General features: G+C 35.9%; 1 protein-coding gene across 1 annotated transcript; it reads left to right on the top strand.

Moving 5' to 3' along the window:
- Positions 1-5,669: 5,669 nt before the first annotated feature.
- Positions 5,670-11,638, top strand: LOC124823189 (GATA transcription factor 19-like). Its single transcript, XM_047295359.2, has 11 exons — positions 5,670-6,109; positions 7,143-7,238; positions 7,325-7,458; positions 8,292-8,393; positions 8,512-8,626; positions 9,235-9,291; positions 10,123-10,191; positions 10,534-10,602; positions 10,968-11,048; positions 11,167-11,235; positions 11,360-11,638. Exons 1-11 carry the CDS (start codon positions 5,882-5,884, stop codon positions 11,399-11,401), a joined length of 1,062 nt encoding a protein of 353 aa, XP_047151315.1. The 5' UTR covers positions 5,670-5,881; the 3' UTR covers positions 11,402-11,638.
- Positions 11,639-15,149: the final 3,511 nt, after the last annotated feature.

Below are 15,149 nucleotides of genomic sequence, written 5' to 3'. Positions count from 1 at the left end.
ACATCCATGTCATTATTTTGTATTAAGAACTTTATCCTATGTATGACATCTTTTAGAGTGAACGACTTTGACGAAAATTGATGACAAACAACAGCATCAAAGTTATCATCAAAATTTACATCTAAACCACCAACACCCAATCCTAAACCCATGCAAACATCGCCAACTGTAAATGGTACCATTGTTTGCTTCAAAACAAAACATTCGTTGCGGCAAACCCAACGTCTAACCATTTCCTTGAACAAAGGACTGCAGAACTCAATTAGACTATTCATATAAAGACACCACTTGAATGGAGTCTCCTCGATACGTGTCCTATCACTTTGGCGTAGTTTAGAATTAAGGTCGACTATCGGTTTTGTGTCACTCCATGTCCGCAACCGCAACTACAATTCATTTTCAAACAATAAAACCATCATAACCTCTTTTCAAACAAAAAAAACCATCATACCCTCTTTTCAAAGAAAGTTATAAGTTTTCAACCGTCCATAGCTAACTTACCTCTATTTTTTGTCTGGGTAAAAAAGTTTGTATATGCTACAAATTAAGGATAACAAATTGCCTCATCATAGGAAGAAGAGAATAATACACGTCATCAAATTAATTTCTTTATATCTGTTATGATATTTGCTTTTATTGTGTTGCATCTGTTATGACATTTTTTATTATTTTGTTTCCTTCCTTTTAGGTTTGTTACTTTTTTTCATCTATATATGTAACCCTCTGCATATTTCACAATGAATAAGATTGATCTTTTCCAATCTTCAATTATTATTTTGTTATGGTATCAAAGCTCTCTTAGAGAGAGCTCTGTTGTGCTCATCAATGGCTAATGAAGCCACATATCCATATACTATACAAGATGCACAAAATGCATCGCATCCCCTATATATCCACCCAAATGAAAGCCCTTCCACTATCCTTGTCTCATCAAAGATGGAAATTATCATAGTTGGTCTCGTGCAATGAAAATGAGTTTGTTAACAAAGAACAAGTTAGGGTTTGTTGATGACACGATTCCAAAACCACTAAAGAATCATGCAATTTTCCCTTTATGGAAACAAGGTAACATGCTTGTTCTTAGTTGGCTAATAAAGTCGATGAACATGGAGATTACGCAGTCCATCCTTTGGTGCAAGAAGGCTTCATATGTGTGGAGGGAGCTCCACGAGCATTTTTCACATGTAGATTTATTCAGAATCTTAGAAATTCAAGAGGAAATCTATAGCTAGAGGCAAGGTGACAGTTCTTTTTCAAAATTTTACACCACATTGAAAACTCTATGGGATGAATTAGATGTTTTGAATCCCCTTCTTGTTTGCACATGCAACCCCAAATGCTCATGTAGTGTAATCCAGAAAATTGAAGAGGAGAAAAATAAGAATCAAGTGGTTAGATTTTTGCGAGGGTTGAATGATCAATATTCAAGGGTTAGATCACAACTGCTGTTGCTAGACAATCTTCCCAATATGAACCGAGTTTTTACATTGATTACACAAGAACGATAATTTACCACTGAGAGTGTTTTTATGCCGAATGCTCTTATTGCGACTAGCAATGATGCTTCAAACTCCAAGAAAAATCAAGGGAATGACAATGTTTGGAATAATAGATACACTTCCAAGAAGTGTTCATGGTGTGAAAGAATGGGTCACACAGTTCACGTTTGTAATAGGAAACATGGTTTCCCTGTTGGTTTTAAGTTCAAAAATTCTAAAACCCCTGCTCCAAGGTTTGCAAATATGGTGGTAACTGGTGAAAATGAAACCAACTTTCTAGAAGGCTCATTAGGAAAGGCCACACCAGGTAATGCACAATTTGTTTTTACTGAAAGCCAATATCAGAATCTATTTGTTTTACTGCCACAACAAGATCAGAGAGACTCCACATTGCCCACTGCTCATGTGAATACTTGCATCAATTCAACTCCAACAAGCAATGGTAATCTACTAATCTCTAGCTGGATCCTAGACATCGGTGTCACGGATCATATCTCAAATTCCCTTAATTACTTTACTACATATAGGCACATACTACCTATCAAAGTATCCCTACCTAATGGTACCTTAGTTTCAGCCACCATCTCTGGTACAATTCACTTTTCATCGATTTTGTTTTAACTGATGTGTTATTTCTCCCAAGCTTGCAAGATGATTGGCACAACTAAAGCAGAAAGAGGTATCTACATTTTCACCCAGACAACCGACTCTTCTCAACCCTCTATTATTTGCAACACCATTTCAGAAAAATTTTCTTGTAATTTTCCTTCTAGTCTGCCCAATTTATAGCACTATAGATTGGGTCATCTGTCTTTTGATAGAGGTTAATCAATTAATAAAATGTTTCCTTTTGTTCATTGAAATAAAAATCATGTTTATGATATATGTCATATTGCAAAATAGAGAAAGTTGTGTTTTTCCTTAAGTTCTTCATTCACCACTACAATATTTGAGTTGATTCATTAGAACTGATAATGGTAAAGAGTTTCAATTTAACCAATTTTATGCTACAAATGGCATAGTTCACCAAACAAGTTGTGTAGAAACTCCCCAACGAAACTCTATCGTAGAGAGGAAACACCAGCATATTCGCAATGTTACTAGGGCCTTATTGTTTCAAGCTGAACTTCCCAAAATATTTTGGTCTTATGTAGTTATGCACTCAGTTTATCTCGTCAACAGAATCCTTACACCAATCTTGGCTAACAAATTTCCTTATCAGCTCCTATATAAACGTCTACCCGACTTCACTCACCTCAAGGTCTTTGGTTCACTTTATTTTTCTTCAACACTTGTTAGTCATAAAACCAAATTTGTACCTAGAGCCATAAGATGTATTTTTCTAGTATATAAGAGTGGCACAAAAGGTTATATTGTTTATGATATCAAAACTAGAGAATGTTCCATATATCAGAATGTCATCTTCCATGAAAACATTTTTCCATACCAATTGAAATTATCTACCCATGTTACTTCCAGTTCTAGAGACAATCAAACATGAATGTTGGAGGATAACCATGGATCAAGAACTAGAGGCACTAGTAAGAAACAGTACTTGGGTCCTGGTTGATAAACCATTTGACAAAAACGTTGTTGATTGCAAGTGGGTCTATAAATTCAAGCACAAACAGGATGGTACAGTAGAACGATACAAAGCAAGGTTGGTTGTGAAGGGTTACACTCAAATAGAAGGTATTGACTTCATGGATACCTTTTCCCCAGTGCCAAAAATGACCACTCTAAGAGTTGTGAATTGGTTTTTACACTAATTAGATGTAGATAATGCCTTCTTGCATGCAAATCTAGAAGAAGAAATTTATATGGCTTTACCGCAAGGTCTCTCAACTTACAAGCTCAACCAAGTCTGTTTATTAAAGAAATCTCTCTGTGGGTTGAAGCAAGCTAGTCGACAGTGGTTCAATATTGTATCTCATGCTCTGCAAATTCTTGGTTATTCTCAAAGTCAAGCTGATCACACATTGTATACTAAGAAAACTGAGAAACCATTCACAACCTTACTTTTATATGTTGATGATGCCTTGTTAGCAGGAAATGACATTTCTGAAATCAATAAGGTCAAACAGTCTCTTCATGCACAATTTCACATTAAGGATCTTGGAGAAGCCAAGTTCTTTTTAGGTTTAGAAATTGCACGGTCTTCCAAAGGCATAGTGGTTAACCAACATAAATATGCCTTAGAACTTTTATCATATCCTGGTCTTCTCTGTTGTAAAGCAGTATCAACACCCATGGATAGCTCCATTAAGTTGGGAGCTACTATTGGCAAATCACTCTCATAGATCCACTCTTATAGAAGATTGATAGGAAGACTTCTTTATCTTACAACTACACAACCAGACATAGCTTTTGTGGTGAATCAACTTAGTCAATTCTTATCTGGCCCTACAGATCAACATCAAGCAACTGCTCACAGAGTACTTCGCTATATTAAAGGCTACTTAGGTGTGGCCTTTTCTATCCATCATCAAACACTCACAAGCTCACCACATATAGTGACTCTGATTGGGCTGGTTGCATTGACTCTAAAAAAATCAATTACTAGGTATTGTTTATACACTAGTTCCTCTTTAATCTCGTGGCGATCCAAGAAGCAAACTACTACAACACGATCGTCATGTGAAGCTGAATATCACGCACTTGCAGCAACGGTGTGTGAAGTACAATGGATCTTTTATCTTCTGTAGGATTTACAAGTTGGTGAACCTTCTCCTGTGTCACTTTTTTTGTGACAACCGCTCAACAATTCATATTGCTCATAATCTCAACTTCCATGAACGTACAAAACATATATTGTTGGATTGTCACATTGTTCGGGAAAAACTCAACCAAGGCCTTATTCATCTTCTGTCTGTCCCTTCATTGCAACAATTGACTGACATTTATACAAAATCTTTGACGCCTGCACCTTTTAGATCTATTTTTTCTAAACTGAAAATGTTTAATATACATTCTTCAATTTGAAGGGAACTAATACATGTCATCAAATTAATTTCTTTGCATTTGTTATGATATTTATTTTTATTGTTTTGCGTTTGTTATGATATTTGCTTTTGTTATGTTTTTCTCTTTTTAAATTTGTTACTTTTTTCATTTATATATGTAATCATTTGCGTATTTCACAATGAATAAAATTAATCTATTCCAATCTTCGGTTATTATTTTTGTCATGGAATGAGTATTCAATATGTTGGTTAGTTATTAGTATGTAGTAAAATGTTTTTAATAGGAGTCTTTCAACTAAAAATTATTAAAATATAGTTTAGGATTTTTTTACCAAGTATTGAAAAACTATTTATGTATAATTAAATTTGAAAATAATTAAAATGTAACTATATCTAATTAAAATGTATAATTTTGAAATAAATAAGATCTTCTATAAAAGTAATTTTTGTTTCTGAAGTATATATCTTTGATTAAGAAAGATCTACGTTAACTTTTTGGTTAAAATAAAGATTAAATATATTTTAATAAGGAGGAGAGAGAGATGATTGACATACTTGTAGTAGGACACATTTCATAATAAATGTCAATGATTCTCTAAAATAGAATTAAGTGAACTTATTATTTAATTAATTTAAATAATTAGTGTGATTTGAGTGACCCACTCTTTTAAGAAATGAAATTGAAGAATTTCTCCTGTTATTAGCAGGTACAAAAGCTTTAAAAAAAATCTGATTATAATAAATTGTAAAAATGAATTATTTTTAATATTTCTTTAAAAATATTTAAAACTATTATTTCCTAATTCTGTTCCAATACTTAATTTTGTTTTGTAAGAAATTTATCTCTAATTTGTATGCATTTTAGTTTTTCAGTTTCAACTTTTTTTTTTAATTTAATTTACATAGTTTAGTAATTGTTTAAATTAATTTGCTCACAAGTAAAATCAATGAATAGAAATATGAAAAGAAATGATATAAAATAAATGAATTTAGAATTTTATTTAAAAAATTAAATTCAGAACAATTAAAAATACATATTTTTGATGTATCATCTTGCTTAAAATTTAATTAGTACAGGGATGGATTTAAACATGTTATGTCCCACCAACCATAGAAACATATAATTGTCAAAAAAAAAAAAATACACAAAATTTGAATATGGATGATGAAATTTTGATTAATATGTTTTTTATTCTGCTCTTGAGTATTGTTTCTCTGGCTGCGCTGTTTGGTCTGGGAAACACAACTTAATCAAATATTTTGCATTTCTATTCTTTTCCCCACTCTTTCTCTATTCCTTCAATCCTTCTTTTTGTCTCTCTATTCTTTCACAATCCCACTCTTCTTCTGCTTCCTTCTAGGGTTCATTAGCAAACTTCTAACACACTTCCAAAATTTTTTAAGAGGGATGCTACAGGAATGGATACTGTGAATAATCGCAGCCAAAACGGGGAAGAACAGCCTCCGCCGCCAGGGACTGCGCTTGCTATGGTGGATGCTTTCCATTACTCCAATGGTTCTGATGGTGGGGAAGAAGCAGCCACTCCATTGGGCCATGCTTCAACTGCTGTGCACACCCGAACCAGTGAACTCACCATTTCCTTTGAGGGCGAAGTTTATGTTTTTCCTGCTGTTACCCCACAAAAGGTTCATTTTATTCACTCTCAACTTTTTTATTTAATACCTTGGATCGATTGGTGTGGAAACTTGGCACTATGTGGAGATTGAAGTGTTTGAATTTGGTTTAACTGATCCTTCAGGAAAAAAACTAAAATGGAAAAAAACTGTTTGATGTGGATTTCTTAATTCATGTGTTGGTCACCCGTGATGATATTTTTATGTCGAATTAAAAGAAAAAAATTGGGAAGTTATTGCAGAAGTGTAGGTTACACCCAATCATTGTTTTCTTGAAATGGATTAAAGTTTTTTGCATAGAGTGGTGGAGGGATTTCTCAATGTTTTTCTGGGCTAGTAGGTTGTAGTTTTCGTGTTTTTCTAGGTTCTGTGTTTGTAATGTTATAGAAAGACTGAAAGGAAAAGAACAAGTTGTCTTATAATGAAACTCGGCAATTGTATTATTGATTATCTTCAGATTCTATTGTCATGCACAGAAGAAATTACAGGGGTTTAACAAAGACATTCCTGTCTTCTCTCTTTATAGCAGAAAGTTATTTACTCGTATTTTCCTCCCACGCATAATTATTCAACCACGAAGAGGTTATTTGAGTCTTGAGTCTTGAGCTGTGCCTGATTGTTGTCATGCAGATTGTGTGTCTGATTGTGTCATGTGGATTGTTTGACAAGTTGTCTTTTCTAGCTGTATTTTTAATTTTCTCGTTCACCCTTTGTTCATTTGTGCTCATTAAAGTGTTGCTCCCCTTGATGCCTGGCTTCTCCTCTCAGTATTCTATTGGCACTGTGATTGGTTTTAGTTGCATGATTACAAAACCTGATGATTTTCTTATATTTGAATGACCCCTATGCTCCAACTTTAATGTGGATTTCAAATTTTTTAGATGGTCATGAGTGATTACTTGTTCCCTGATAAATTATTCAATTGGATTGGATGTGGCTCCCAATTAATTGTGCTCTATTGTGGCATATTTACACCACTTCTATAAAATGGTTGGACAATTTTTGAAGATTGATAATGCCTTTATTTGTATGAAATGAAATATAGGTGCAGGCTGTATTATTACTTCTGGGAGGGCAGGAAACACCAAATACTGTCCCCACCCCGGACTTTTTGTTGCAGCAGAACAGTCAGGATATTAGGGTATATCTTCAGAAATTGCTTTTCCTTTTGAAACATTTTTCTCTTAGTGTTCCTAATAAGTGTTTTAAATCTTGTTATTATGTCAGGAAATAAATGATCCTTCCCGATGTTCAAAGCTTTCCCGAAGAATTGCCTCACTAGTTAGGTTTCGTGAAAAACGAAAAGAGAGATGTTTTGAGAAGAAAATACGATACACATGTCGTAAAGAGGTTGCCCAGAGGTAGGGATAGGGTAGTTGGAAAGTAGAAGCTCTGAACATATTTTGTTTTTTCCCAAAATTATTTACACTCCTGTATCATAGTTTTTCATTTTATATTATGAATTTCTGTACAGACATTTATAAAGTGTTGAGAAAGAAATGCTTATTATTGCTGTGAATTACTCTCCTCTACCATGAAAAGTGCTTAAATTGAATTATCATTTTTTATTTTAGAAGATACACTTATCTCTCCCTGGTGATTTTTATGTCATATAATTTAGTTCATTTTGATGTCAATGAGCCCCTCAGGGTCATTTTTATCTTTCCTTTGATCTTAACATTATTGTTGGCTACTAATTTTGAATCCCTTTTATTAAGAAGATGAATTAAAAATTTCAAGTGAAGTTTCAAAGCCAATAATGTGAGTATGCAAGGCTTCACTCTATTCATAAAATCCTATTAATAATTCAATTTATAAAATTAGCTTCTGACAACCTTAGAAGTTGAAGAAAGTATAAGTTTACTTGTAGTTACTCTATTTGTTAAGACTATTTTTGGTTAAACAAAAATTGTGAGCTGACTTGGTATTGAGTGAATACTTGGCTCACATCTGTGCTTAACAAGTAACATCCCCCTCATGCCTGTACCCCTGTTTCTTATGGAAGCATTTATGGTGTTTGAAGTCTGCATTGGTGATTGGTATTTTAGTATTGTGTTTCTATCTTGTAAAAGCATTAGCTTTCAGAATAAGAATGGGAATTTTAGTTTTGACCCTAATACGTTTATGCTTTGTTTTTCCTCTAGATGGTATAAGCTGGTTTTCTTGGGATTGACAATACTTGGTTATTTAATAGGATGCATCGTAAGAATGGACAATTTGCATCACTGAAGGAAGACTACAAATCTCATGCTGAAAACTGGGATTCAAGCAATGCTATTCCTGGGCCAGAATCTACGTGAGTTTCAAAGTTATTCCTTTTGTTTGAGTCGGATGGATGCAATAACTTTTATTCTTCATCTTTTATGGATTGGTTCTAATATGATTATTTTTGTGTTGCATCTGTCATTGTTAAGTGAACGTAGATGCCAGCATTGTGGAATTAGTGAGAAGTCTACTCCAGCTATGCGTCGAGGACCTGCAGGTCCAAGATCTCTATGCAATGCCTGTGGGCTTATGTGGGCCAATAAAGTAATTAATATCTCTTTTAGCTTAGCGTGGGACTTAGTTTCTTGTTATTGATTGTTGCAAGTGTTGCTTTCCAGAATCAGATATGACATGTTGGTCTCCCTTTTGTAACTTTATTTTAGACTAACTGATGGCCGTGCCTTAAACACTGTAGCTTTTGTTGACTAGAATGTCATCAAATTTTAGTAAACCTATATTTTTTTAAGATTTCTTTTTAACCTTTTGTCTGCTCTTATTGCCTAGACTTTCATCTTTAGTGACTTGAGTCATTCTGAATGTGACCTTTTGGCATCTCCGACAAGTGATAACTGTTTGACTTATAATTTGAAAACAAGGATTTTGTGTCATCCTGAAGATTATTTATTCATAGGATGTTCTGTCTTTCTGTTTCAGCAAGAATAACAATTTTCTGTCTAGTCAGCATCTTATCTATTGCAGTTATCAACTCATTGTTAATCATAGTCCTAGAATTTTGTGAAAGATGGTTATTTTGCATGTCTGGATTGTTGTGGCCATGAGAAGATAGTTTATTACCAAGTATCAACTGAACAAGTTCACGTTTCCATCTACCCAAATACTGATCTTAATTTTCATGCCTTATTGATTTGAAGGGAACTCTGAGAGATCTCACCAAAGCAGGAAGGATTGCTTTTGAACAAAATGACCTGGTATTTTTAATTTTTTTATTCTCATGCAACAATTTCTTTTCTTCCATTGTCATACCTTCTCCTATTGTAATTAACCAAGATTTAAATATGTATCTTCATGCTTTATGTCAAAACGGATAGACAAATTCATCTAAGGCATTGTCTACATCACACTTTTAAAAACATCTAGATCTGTTTGTGTGAAAAGCAGGATGGATCTGGATCCTCTTGGGCACTTACATGACCCTGTTATATGATAAGAAAGGTATACAAACTGTCCTGTGCTGAAAATGATTTTGGGACCACTACAACAGGCATTGCCTTTTGTCTCATAAAATGGCTTGGTCATAAGATGGCCACACATGAGACGATCCAAATGGAAATATGTATTAACTAAGGATGTGAAGGGGTTTGACAAACTTGCTCTGTTACTTATGGCTAGGACACAGTTTAGAGGAGAGACTCTCTTCACACATAATTACATGATAACAAAAGTAAATATTTGTTATTAGTTGGTCTGTTGTATAATATGTAAAAGATATAAGCATTCTTATTATGATTAAACTGTTTTCAGAAATTATTGTTGATGAAATATGACTAGATAAGGTGTTAGGAGATGACAATATGAAAATTTTGGCATAGCAGTCAACATTTTTCAACAATAAATACTATGAAGATATAGCTTGTGTCTATTCCTTAACCTTTTTTGTTAGGTCTACTTGCTCGAAATCTGAAGAAATACTTTATTCTGTAATTTTGCTCCCAGTGGTCTCCAATTTTTAATTTCTGATATGATCTTTGCTCAAAAGATGTTTGAAATTTCAAGTCTAACAATATTCTCTTTATTTTAAGGATACTTCAGCTGATATAAAGCCTTCAAAAGCAGAAGCAGAACATTCTTGTGCCAAGCAAGACAAAGAGGTACTAATGTTAGAATTTTCTTAGCAAATTAATAAAAACTTTATTTTGTTCATGTATAACTGTTTCTTTAACCTTTTTGTTCTTGCGGCAATGGTAGTCTCCTTCCTTGTTTACCAAACTTTGACAAGGGTTATAAAACTGCATGAAAACTCTTCGTTTTTTAATATCAGTTTATTGTTTTCTGAGGGTCCATTCACTTTTTTTTCAAAGTTGTGCTTGCTGATGCTGATTATTATCAATGAGTTGACTTTTGAGTACTGTTTGCATGATGGAACACTGATCCTCATGCTGACACTGTTTCCTTGGCTATGGATTTGTAATTTTTATTTTTTAATTTATCAGGGAAGCCCTGAGGAAACAAAGCCTGTGCAAATGGATTCCAGACGGTCACCTGAGAAGACAAATGAGCAGGTTTTATCTATTTCTGTTCGAATTAGTTAATTTATTTACATTTTTCGATGCAATTTAATGGAACTTAATTTTGCTCAATATATGATGAAGAAATTCTATTTGCTTATATCAGATTATGCAGTTTACTTTCATTGAATAGATTATGCAAAAATTGACAATTTAATTAACTGTTAGTTGACTCCCTACTAAAATTGTGTTTTAGGTCTGGTGTGGATAATGATACTTGTTGTCATAGTCCTTTGGTTTGTTCATAGTAGCTTGTATGGCATTTTGATTTTGGAACTCAGGGTGTATATTAAGAATATACCTTAAAAGCTTTTCAACTTTTGAATATTGTCCTTCAATTTAATTTTGTGGGTTTGCAGTTTCTTATCGGAACTGCTGAATCAGTTACTGACAACTTGTCCATCCAAGTGGAGAATCATGCTCTTAGTCTGCATGAGCAGGTATTCCTTTTTCTTTCCTCAATCAACCAAGAGGTATCCTTGAGATGGTTAAGTGAAAAGGGTTGAGGTGATAGGAATTCCTTCGACAATTGATATGATATACTTTTGAGATTTACAGGATACTCTTGAGGATCTTGCTGATGCTTCAGGGACCGAGTTTGAGATTCCCGCTGGTTTTGATGAACAGGTATTTATATATGTCACAACTGATTGATTTGTCACTATTCCTGAAATATATAGGAGCTGTGCCATCCGATCCTTCCACTACCCTTTATCTATATTTACTTTACTAAAGTTCATGATACATACAGGTTGATATTGATGATTCCAACATGAGAACATATTGGTTGTGATCTAGAGCTGTTTCTTTGCGCAATCAGCAGGTTTGTTCCCAATGGAAACGCATATACACTGCTGGTTCAACTAACATTGGACTTCTAGGAATAGTTTATGTTTTATAGACAAACTATTTCTGGAAGCACTGTGAATTATATGATTGTAGACTTACAGTTTTCATACATGAGTTCCTGTACATCCCTTTGGGACCAGATTTGATTTATATATAATGTGAATAGTTCGGTTTTTTTTTACCTTCTGCGGTATTCAACTTTGATTTTGTCTTATTTTGTGGTAACTCAGCCAAACTTATAATTAGATGCGAGACAGAAGATGAGCATTCAACAAATTCTTACTTACACAAAAGATGCATACCTCATTACGTTTGTCCACATGAAATGAGCAAATAAAAATTGAGAAAAAGCCAAACAATGCTAAATAAATAATAAAAAAGGAAAGAATCTTCTGGCAATTTCATCCAAGCAAGTTTCATGAATTTTTAAGATTTATTTTTGGTTGTACGCTTCATGGTATTGCATCATTTTAGTTACTTTAAGCAACTTGATTATTCTAAGATAATAACTGTTAAAAGGTCTTTTGGTTTAACTGGTTTTTATACAATTTCATTTTACATTTTGGTTCTTGCTTTTGTTTTAATCTCACTAATGTATTCATTTTTGTGTTTAGTTTTTGTAATATTTACTTATTTTTTAATTGACTTTTGAAAAAATGACAAGAAATGAACAAATTATTCACTTATTATAGAAGTTGAAAACATATTTAAGTGAATCTGTTTTTACCTCAAACCTAAACCCTTACTTATAGAGTTTAAAAGAATCTGACCAGTTAATTTATCTCTTAATGGTCATTAATACAAACCTTAACTGCCTAACGGTAGTCGTTGCCACATTTATTTGTGCATTAAATTTGCTCAACACTTGTCGAGATCATCCGGCTGAGAAGCTGGTCGAGATCGAGCGGTAGCCTAAGACCGATCGGTAGTCTGTAAGCCCATAGTAACATAAGCTCCCCAAGTCAGAGTTAACCGTTCAGCTTTAGTCGAATGGTTAACTATAGGACTTATGGGTTTGAAGGAGGTTGTTCTCGTTGTATTGAGGAGCTTGCTCTCCATGTGCTTCAAGTCGTTATATCTTATTTGGACCAAACGATTTCAGGTATTGAATCTTGTCATCCGTATTATACACCCGACTGACTGCATACTTGAGATTTAGTCCTTGTTACCAGGGCTTCCTGGTTAACTCGAGGGGTTTACCTCTCGGCCGAGCGGGATTTACCGCTCGGTCTTAGACTTCAACGAGAGGAGTTTACCTCTCCACCGAGCGTGATTCACCACTCAGTCTTCAACTTCAGTGAGAGGCATTTACCTCTCGGCCGAGCGGGATTTACTGCTCGATCTTCAACTTCAGCGAGAAGCATTTATCTCTCGGCCGAGCGGGATTTACAGCTCAATCTTTAACTTCAACGAGAGGAGTTTACCTCTCCGCCAAGCGGGATTTACCGCTCGGTCTTCAACTTCAGCAAGAGGAATTTACCTCTCGGCCGAGCGGGATTTACAGCTCGATCTTTAACTTCAATGAAAGGAGTTTACCTCTCGGCTGAGCGGGATTTACTGCTCGGTCTTCAACTTCGACGAGAGGAGTTTACCTTTCGGCCAAGCGGGATTTACAGCTCGATCTTTAACTTCAACGAGAGGAGTTTACCTCTACCGCTCGGTCTTCAACTTCGACGAAAGAAGTTTACCTCTCAGTCGAGCGGGATTTACAGCTCGATCTTTAACTTCAACGAGAGGAGTTTACCTCTACCGCTCGGTCTTCAACTTCGACGAAAGGAGTTTACCTCTCGGTTTAGCGGGATTTACAGCTCAATCTTTAACTTCAACGAGAGGAGTTTACCTCTCGGCCGAGCGGGATTTACCGCTTGGTCTTTAACTTCGACGAGAGGAATTTACCTCTCGACCGAGCGGGATTTACCGCTCGGTCTTTAACTTCGACGAGAGGAGTTTACCTCTCGGCCGAGCGGGATTTACCGCTCGGTCTTTAACTTCCACGAGAGGAGTTTACCTCTCGGCCGAGAGGGATTTACCGCTCGGTCTTTAACTTCAGCTTTTTGGCTGACGAGAGGGATTTACCTCTCGGCCGAGAGGACTTACCGCTTGGTTTTTAACTTCCACGAGAGGAGTTTACCTCTCAGCCGAGAGGGATTTACCGCTCGGTCTTTAACTGCAACGAGAGGAGTTTACCTCTCGGTCGAGAGGGATTTACGCTCGGTCTTTAACTTCAACGAGAGGAGTTTACCTTTCGGCCGAGAGGGATTTATCGCTCGGTCTTTAACTTCATACTCTTCTTGAGAGACTTCTTCGTTGAATATGAACTTTAACAAAGTTAGCAACCAGTGACTGAGCATGAATTACTGAGCTTATTTTATTCCATAATGAAAGCTTAAGACAAGAACAAGAGTCTAAATCAAATGAAACTGAATTTAAACATGACATTAATATAGTTTTTTATGCTTCTCCTCAGTTGATAAATCAATGAACCAATCGTTCCCGAAGACAATCAGGACTTCGACTATAGCCCCGCTCCCGCTCATCCTTCCTATACGCCCGTTCGGGGCTTCTTCGCAAATATCCCTCCTTGGGGGAGGCTTCTTGCTTCCTTTACATACCTACGGAGATGTCCCACCTGAACAAGACTTTCTATTTCATTTTTTAGCGTAATGCATTCTTCTATAGTATGTTCATGGTTATGATGGAAACGGCAGCTCTTCCTTTCGTCTGCATTTTTTGGAGATGGTTTCCTTCGGGATGCGAGAAGTTCTGCGTTGAGGGCTTCTTCGAGAACTTTTGCCCTAGGTGCGTTGAGGGTTGTATAATGGTTAAACTTAAATGTTCGGGGAAGTTCCCCACTTTTATCATTAATGTCGAACAGTCGTTTGTCGTCCTTTTTGCCTCCGCCTACATCAACTTCTTGTTGTCGCTTTCTTTGCGAGATTCGCATTTCCTCCATACGGATGAACTCAGCTGCTCTTTCTTGGAGCTCTTCCATAGTTTTTGGTGGTCGCACATACAATTTTTCCGCAAAATATCGTGGTCTCAGACATGAAGGCAAATTGTTGATGATAAAAGAGTGATTGACCTCTTTAACTCATCGTGCGGTTTTAATATATCTTTTCATAAAGGCGTTCAAAGTTTCCCCTTTCTCCTGCTTAGTATTTACCAATTTCGTCGGTGTTATCTCCTGTTTCCGATTAGAGGCATATTGCCTTCTAAAGAGGGTTTCCACAGTGGCGAAGCAATCCATAATGGCGAAGCAATCCACTGTGTTGGGAGGAAGAATGTTATACCATTCCAATGCCTCTTCCTTGAGTGATAATGAGAAGGCTCTGCACATGATCGGGTCGCTATTTGTATAGAATGTCATTGCATTACCAAACGTCCTTAGGTGATTGTCCGGATCGGTTGAACCATCATACTTATCCAATGCGGGTGGAGTTTTTTCTGGCATTGGAGTTTGCATGATGGTCGCTGTAAAGGGAAGTAAACTGGTAGGCCGAACGGTATGCAGGGGTGTTGGTTCCCTTCTACCTCGACCGTTCGGGTTAGTGTGATTATGGCTTGCTTTGCTGTCATTCTCCCGATTTGAGGCGGACCGCTCGGGAGGGACTTGTTCGGCCCTTAGCGCCGCAATCTCCTTTGTATGCCTCCGCTGCATCTCTTGTTGTGCATGCGCCTACGCTTGTATGGTT

The sequence above is a fragment of the Vigna umbellata genome, chromosome 1, assembly GCF_029865625.1.
Source record: "Vigna umbellata cultivar VRB3 chromosome 1, Vumbellata_1.0, whole genome shotgun sequence".
NCBI classification, from domain to species: Eukaryota; Viridiplantae; Streptophyta; class Magnoliopsida; order Fabales; family Fabaceae; genus Vigna; species Vigna umbellata.
This window is presented reverse-complemented; position numbering and strand designations above follow the sequence as displayed.